Source organism: Laccaria bicolor, genomic scaffold (assembly GCF_000143565.1).
Source record: "Laccaria bicolor S238N-H82 LACBIscaffold_23 genomic scaffold, whole genome shotgun sequence".
Taxonomy (NCBI): domain Eukaryota; kingdom Fungi; phylum Basidiomycota; class Agaricomycetes; order Agaricales; family Hydnangiaceae; genus Laccaria; species Laccaria bicolor.
The window spans coordinates 377,853-385,462 of record NW_001889894.1 but is presented as its reverse complement, the minus strand read 5'-3'; the positions used below and the strand labels follow the sequence as shown (position 1 = coordinate 385,462).

Sequence of the window (7,610 nt, the reverse complement as noted above, 5' to 3'; positions counted from 1 at the left end):
GTGCGTTTCTTTACTCAGAAGTTGTTTTCCATACTGAAACCTTCTAGGCTCTCGCCTGAACGATGAGGACACTCATTTCCGACTTACAGAAGAGCAGATCTTCACTTTGATATTCACATACGTGGATCATCTCTTTGGCAAGATCAAGTTGAAGAAACTTTTCTTTGTGGCGGTGGATGGGGTGGCGCCAAGGGCGAAGATGAATCAGCAACGCAGCAGGCGTTTCAGAACCGCGAAGGAGGCAAAGGTGGTCCGGGAAAAAGCTGAATTGAAGGGCGAGAAGTTGCCGATGGAGAAGGCGTTTGATAGCAATTGTATTGCTCCGGTGAGTTTCTATCCGTCTTTTTGGTGCAGCGCTCCTTTCCGCCACGTCATTCCACTGAGTGACTTTCACCTTTGTATACTCCTTTCTTCTCCATTTTGCATACCCACTTTGCATGTCTTTCGCTGTCGTCGGCCTTCCCATAACTCTTCTTGCGCACATACGTCTAGAAGAGATCCAGTCATTGACACATGGGCTGAAACTACTTCTGCCCTTTCTTCTTCTATACACTCGCCGAACATTTCTTCTTCATGTATAGCTTGTGCACCGCTGACAACGTTCATTAGAGACACCATTTATGGCACGTTTATCGACCAGCTGCGGTATTTCATCCACAAGAAGATTTCGGAGGACTCGAATTGGCGCGAAGTCAAAGTGGTGCTGTCGGGGCGCGAGGTCCCTGGAGAGGGCGAGCACAAGATCATGGAGTACATTCGCCTATCGCGCGCGCAGCCTGGTTACAACCCCAACATTCGACATTGCCTGTACGGCCTTGATGCCGACTTAATCATGTTGGGGCTGTTAAGCCATGATCCCCATTTGTGTTTGCTTCGCGAGGAGGTCAAGTTTGGCCCAGCGTCGCGGAAAAAATGGAATACGAGGTACTTGATTCTTTTTACCCCTGTCGGCGGGACAAATGGTCTTTCTTATCGCACTAGCTTAGAATCGGTTAACTTTTATCTACTCCATCTCTCGTTGATGAGAGAGTATCTTGACCTCGAATTCCACGAGATTCAACTAATGTTGCCGTTCGACTATAACCTCAAACGGGTGATTGACGATTTTCTCCCCGATCTTCCCGATCTTCATATACATGAGAATGGGCTCGAGAAGTTGTTTGATGTATACAAGAAAGTATTGCCGGGTTTGGGTGAGTGTCTTCCCGCTCGCTTTTTGCTGCATTTCTAACTGTCGTTGTAGATGGTTATACAAACGAGGGAGGAGTGATCAACACGAAGAGACTGCAAGTCATTTTGGACGAGATGACTCCATGGGAACAGGGGGTGTTTGAGAAGGAGTATTCCGATTTGAATTGGTACAAGGGGAAACAAGCAAAACATGTCAAAGAGATGGAAGACGGGCAGAAACGGGCGAAGCTAGGTATGTATGCTCTCAATGGGATAATCTTTTACGGAATGCTGACGTTGGCGACAGTTTTAACTACGGCGCAGAGGGAGATCTTCGATAAGATCAAGGCATTTGTGATAGAGAACAGGAACGCGCCCTCGCCTTCTCACTACCGAGCCGTGTGGCTGACGATGAAAAACTCGTTCCCTGCGAGGGAGCGAGTATTCATCGCCAAGTTGACGGAGGATCTACACCTGAGTGTGACGTGGGACGAGTTTGATGAGGAGGACAGGAATCTGGCGACGTGTCGGTTTCCGAGAGCGCTGGAAGATGAGCCTGAGATGGGCGAGCAGAAGGAGGATAGTGAGCGGGAAGACGAGGTTGAGGTTGAAGACGAAGAGAGCAGAGCAACGGTTGATCGTGTGCTTAAGAAGTATGAGAAGGCGCCTGTTGAGGATGTTGATGCCGACGGGACGTTTGAGGAGCGGTATGAACGGTCTTTGAAAGAGAAGAGGGACAAGTGGAAGCGGGGTTATTATAAGGTTGGGATCTTTTTGTTGTTCTCAAATTAAGTTTGAGCTGACAAGACACCAACGCAGGGGAAGCTAGGGATATCTTACAACGACCCAACTGAAATGGGTGATCTGATCTACCGACCTGCAGTTGGTCATGCGCGTGGAGTTGCATCATGGGGATGGTTCTACAACTATCATTACGCTCGTCGGATTTCAGGTGTGCGTCGTCGGTTTGGATGTTGGATGTTGCTCACGTTGCCAATCACAGATTTGCAGGGAGTTGACGAAATGTCTTTCGATTTTCAGCTGGGAACGCCATTCAAGCCGTACCAGCAGCTTATGGGCGTGTTGCCCGTTGCTAGCATGGATCACATTCCGCTAGCTTATCAGGTAGATATCGACGTTCGCATATGATTGCCGGCTGACCGTTCTTCTAAGGATCTCATGTATGATCCAAACTCACTGATTCTTGACTTCTACCCTCTCGAGTTCGAGCAAGATCTCAACGGGAAAAAGCAAGACCAGGAGGCAATTGTCACATTCATTGATGAAGAGAGGCTGCTGAAAGCCACGACTGGTACGTTCCTAGCCAAAGTATGGTCTTATGACACCAACGTATATATTCACTTTCAGCTCGTGATCATTGTCTCACCCCCGAGGAGAGAAAAAGGAACACTTGGGGCTCGAGCTCAAAATTCAGTTTCAACCCGGGCGAGGCCACTCTCTATCCTTCATCTCTGCCTGGATTCTTCTTGCGGCGGAGTATTCTCGGTACAGAAGCTCTGGCTTGATTCCCATCCCTCAAAACGCTTCCACACACGGCGCTACTGCGATACCATGGCGTAAACGTCCATGGTTCAGAAAGCCAGAACAAATCGATGGCGGTGCATATACGAAACCCATATGAGGGGATGAAGACGGAAGAAGTTGAAGATGATTGGCGAACGGACTCTCATGGGTTGGCCATTCCTGCAGGAAGGATCGGTTGTGGCGGTCTCTGATTCATTGTTTAAGTACGAGAAGATGACAGTCGTGCCTGGGACACCGGCCAAGGTCATCTCAAACCCACACGCGCCACAAGGATTGGGCCATTGGAAGATGAAGGCCGATCATATCGAGCAGGTTTACTCTAAACGATCAGGAGTCATTACACGCACTGTTGACATTCTCCTACATGTCCTTCCTCTAAAAGGTGAGTGTCTTATCTACCCTTCAATGGGATGTTGCTGACACTCTACAACACGTTAAGGCCTGAAACGATTGGAGCCTGGTGCCTTTGTGAAGGACTGTGAGGGCCCAGAAAGGGAAACGGAACATGCAGTGCAGATGTGTCTTCCCAAAGTTGCTTCAAAAGATCCTCGCTCCCTCGAACGCGACGCACCTCCTTTGTCAGAGGAGTCCCCCAGATTTTCATGCTGGGGGAACATGCGTATGGGGTGGCTGCTTCAGTCTCTGCCACGACCGAAACCAGTTTGTCTGCAATACTTGGAGTACGTCTTTCACTAATTCTGTATCGTAACGCGCTCTTGAACCCATCACTGTATAGTTCTTCCCAGCTGAAAAGGCTGAGAATGACCAGTTCTAAGCCGTCGTACAGAGTCGACGATCTAGCCACTACTTCCCCTCTTTTAAAGCTGCAGAGACGGTTGGAATCTCAGGGCGGGCTTTGGGGAAGATTACGTCGAGTTTCATGGTCATCACGTCTGATGAACAGAGGACCAATGTCAGCCTGAGCCTCTAACTCAAAGCGAAGGCTTTGAAGGTCGTCGACGATTCTCACAAAGAGGGCCGGCATTGGGAGTATAGCGAGAGGGCAATCGACCTGATCCGAGAGTACAAGGTCTGTTGGTTTTTACAGGCTCTGACACTTACTGAAGCATGGGATCATTAGGCAAAGTTTCCTGAGGTCTTCCTCTCGTTAGATAACAGCAGAGATGGTACATGTACGTTATTGTGCGAGTGACGAACGATTAACCTTAAATGTTTATAGCGATGGCAAGGGTATCCGACATCCTGTCGGGGCCGGATCCTGAAGGTCGTGTTAGGGTGATTAAAGCATGGCTAAAGACGAAGGGTGTTGGAGATTTCGAGCCCGTCTCCCTTTTCTGTGACCAACTAGGCAAGGTAAGCTGAATAGTTGCTTCACGGCCTTGTAACCCATCCACCCAAACCTTATCTACCTGCAGGAGACCGTTGGGGAGATCAAGCAAATGGCTGATGAGTTTACGGAGAACAACTGAACAAGTCATCAGCTCAGTTCAAGAAGGCCATAGTCAAAGGAATCCCTAGACAAGCTGTTCTCAAACCTGCACACACTGCTTACCATCTTCAGAATCAACACTTTGCTTTGGGCGACTGTGTTACGATGGTGCAAGACTCTGGAAGCGTTCCACTATCAGTCAAAGGTGTCGTCATTGGGCTCAATTCGAAGACTGTAGACGTAGTGTGGGATGTTCCGTTCATGTCTGGGATAACGTTGGGGGATCGGTGCGTCATTTTCCGTGTCATGACTCGACGGTCGAATTCAACACCTGCTTGAGCTTGCCCAACCCACAGTTCATAACGTCTACCAACCCTAAAGCTCCGCCGCCCGTTCGGAATGAGGTCCCCTTTGAACCGAGACATGGTCCCCGACCCGAGATCAACCCCGCGCCTGGCCAGGCTCCAGCAGCTGGATTCCACCCAGCGCAACCTCCCAGGTGACTCCCTTGCCCTCATCCACAAATTCTCTCAAGCTAACCTGAAGATAGCCACCGACTGCCCATGCACATCGTGGCCAACCCCAACCGCGGCTGAGGGGGATACGTCAACGGCCGCGGCAGGCCACCCCTTCAGGCTACTAATGCCAATGCGAACCACCCGAATCACCATCAGCGGCACCGACCTCCCAAGCTATACTTACTGATATCGTGGATGACATATGAATTCTATTTTCATACCTCACCGTATGCATCAGCCTGTAGCCAACTTACCAAAGTCACCCTAAGCCAGCTGGCCCAAATACACTTATGGAGCTCAGCTTCCTATGGATGCATCAGGGTGCTGGAGACGTACAGAGGAAGCTTGAGACACGATGCTTACCCACGGTTACTCACTAATTAGCACTTCAGGCCTGGCGCTTTGGACCATCAGAAGACCTCAGAGGCCGATTCTTTGACTGATGAGAATATGGCCTGCTTCCTCATTAATCCCAATAGGGAAGGCGATCAGAGAAAGATCTCGCGCGCGAGGTGCACCGTTCCTTGCATTGGTGGAGCTGTCAAGCGCGAGGTTTCAAGCTTCAAGCGTCGCAGGGGAGCGCAGGGGTTACAGGTGTGAGGTTCTGTCAGGCACGAGGTGTCAGGCGCAAGGTTTTGAAAAACCAGCGTGTTGGGCGCGAGCAGGGGTGTCAAAAGCGGCCCAGGCTTGAGGGACACAACAAATATAGTTCACCATGTACTTGGTTCAAAAAATATATTATGGGGAGATTAAAATATACAAGAAATGGGGTGGACCTATATTATAGTATATACATAGGCCTACAACCCCTTTTCCTTCGAAAACGACGTAGTACGAATCCTTGGATGTCTCCACAACATTGTGGGCTTCGCAGTGGCCACACGACACAACGAGAATGTCGTCGTTGGTGCTGGTCCCACCGCTTAAGAATTGCCCATGGTAAGCTGGAAGGGTATGTGTGACCGCGGGACTAGGGGCTTCACCGACAGCAAGAGGAGCCATGCGGCAGGGGGATGAGGGTGATAGGGTGCGGATCCCAGCCAGCCGCACAGACTATGCATAGGGCGGGAGCGGAGATGCGTGTCGGGAGGTATGGGAGGATGAGTCGGGCAGAAGTGTTGGCTTTACGGAGGGAGTGCCCAAGGACGACGACGCCGATGGTGACAAAAGAAGATGGTGTTACTGTGGCCGCCAAAGTGACACTAATGAAGACGTGGTGAGTGGCTCATCCCTTTGGACCGCAACATCACTAACCGTTGGCGACGTCTCTGAGGGTGTTGGCATGAGTGGGAGCATCACCTACCGAATAAGGATTAGTTGTGAACATTTGGATTGACTGAACCACTTGGTGGAGTCGCGATGAGTGGGACTACCCATAATTGTGAGAAGCTAGCAAGAGTGTGCAGTGACGGGAGAACTTACGCGAGGACATTGCAGACAACAGTGGACAAAGGAAACAAAAAAAGCGAAATAGCAATGATGGAAGAGGTTCGAAATCAGGGATGGTACAGTTTATATATGCCAGCATAATCAAGAGCATAATGCCAATGTAAAGCACTAGAGAAGTCACAGTGCATTGTGTAGACAGACTCCAGAACCTATTCTACACAAGCTATTACAGACACATTATCATAGTGGGATCAGTCATATTTAATGGAAAGAAATTAGCCTCCATGGTTTATTTTAAGATTGAGAAACCAACGAGAAACCAAACTGGCAAACCCTACTGTCATGTGACCATTACCGGGTCACTCAGAGCTTCGCATCCACTGGGGTAGACCGTTCTACGTAGACTGATGGTGGACTCGGCCTTTTCCGACTTTCCACCAACCTCATATAAACAGCTCATCGATCCCTGACCGTGTTATCTAGACATGTCCCTGAACCTGCCTACCTTCGTCGCTCCTTCGGCGTTCGCCCGGGCTCTGGTGCCATGTCTGGGACACCTTATGTCCATATATAGATATAATTTATGTCTACACCGCCTATTGTATGAAACATTGGGGACAGCTGGGAATTTTAAGCTGACACCAACATCATTACATGTGACTTCAATGTAGAACAGCTGTAGAGTGCAGGTTGGGATCGCTCTAATGGCACAGTGTCGCCAGCTTTTATGTGGTGGCCAGCTTTCTCGGCCGACGTGGAGTCAGCAAGAAATGCTTGCGAAAATAAGAGGCAAAAGCTCAGATTGAACCCGAGACCTCTCGGACACAGATTTGAACCGACCACCATAACCACTACGTTATCATTCCTTAATAAATGGTGATATCAAAGTGACTATGTTATGACAACGATCACAGGGCCTGCCAACAGAGGCAACGGAAACTGGACTTCGAATATCCTTGCTTCCCATCAGACCCTGAATCGCTCTGGTCACACAGTGTCATTAGGGAGATCCCAACGTGGCGACGACAGTGGGATCACATCAGATCGAGCCTCCCTGGGTGTGGTGCCCACATTTTTTTCCAGCTGGAAACCAAACGTGGACAACAGAAAAAAGTCAAATCTGGGGGCAATGTGTTGTACGATTGGCAGTGTATATTGAGACATGTCCAAAAAAAGACACAAGGTCGTCCAAAAACAGACATAAGCCATCAATCTCACACTCACGCCCAAATAGGCAGCTGCTCAAGTAGTTGACCTCCTACTGGCTTTTCTCCCTGTGCTATGCGCCGCAGGCCAGAAAAATATTTGAATAGCTCACTTACCTTGTGGGAAATTATAGGATACACTAATATGAACCCAGAATGCATTTTTAAATCATTGAAAAGAGAATTTGTGCTGTTCTGAGCATAAAGTCAGTTCCACTTAATACAATTGCTCATCAAAGTATGTGTCGATGCTAGTAGAATATCTCAGAGTATGTGGAAGCACTTTACATGCACTTCTTCCTCCTAATGGCAGGTTGTTGCATTAAAGGCAACAAAAAGACAGAATCAATGGGTAAAAAAATGTTGTACTGCTTTAAAAATGCTGATACAGGA

General features: G+C 49.0%; 1 protein-coding gene across 1 annotated transcript; it reads left to right on the top strand.

The window, feature by feature from the left end:
* Positions 1 to 2,838: 2,838 nt before the first annotated feature.
* On the top strand, positions 2,839 to 4,701 carry LACBIDRAFT_303224 (uncharacterized protein; the record flags this gene model as incomplete). The annotated part of the gene is made up of 9 exons (XM_001883987.1): positions 2,839 to 3,097; positions 3,155 to 3,395; positions 3,452 to 3,606; positions 3,654 to 3,745; positions 3,797 to 3,842; positions 3,896 to 4,029; positions 4,163 to 4,392; positions 4,446 to 4,604; positions 4,656 to 4,701. 9 exons carry the CDS (start codon positions 2,839 to 2,841, stop codon positions 4,699 to 4,701), a joined length of 1,362 nt encoding a protein of 453 aa, XP_001884022.1.
* Between the last annotated feature and the right edge of the window lie 2,909 nt (positions 4,702 to 7,610).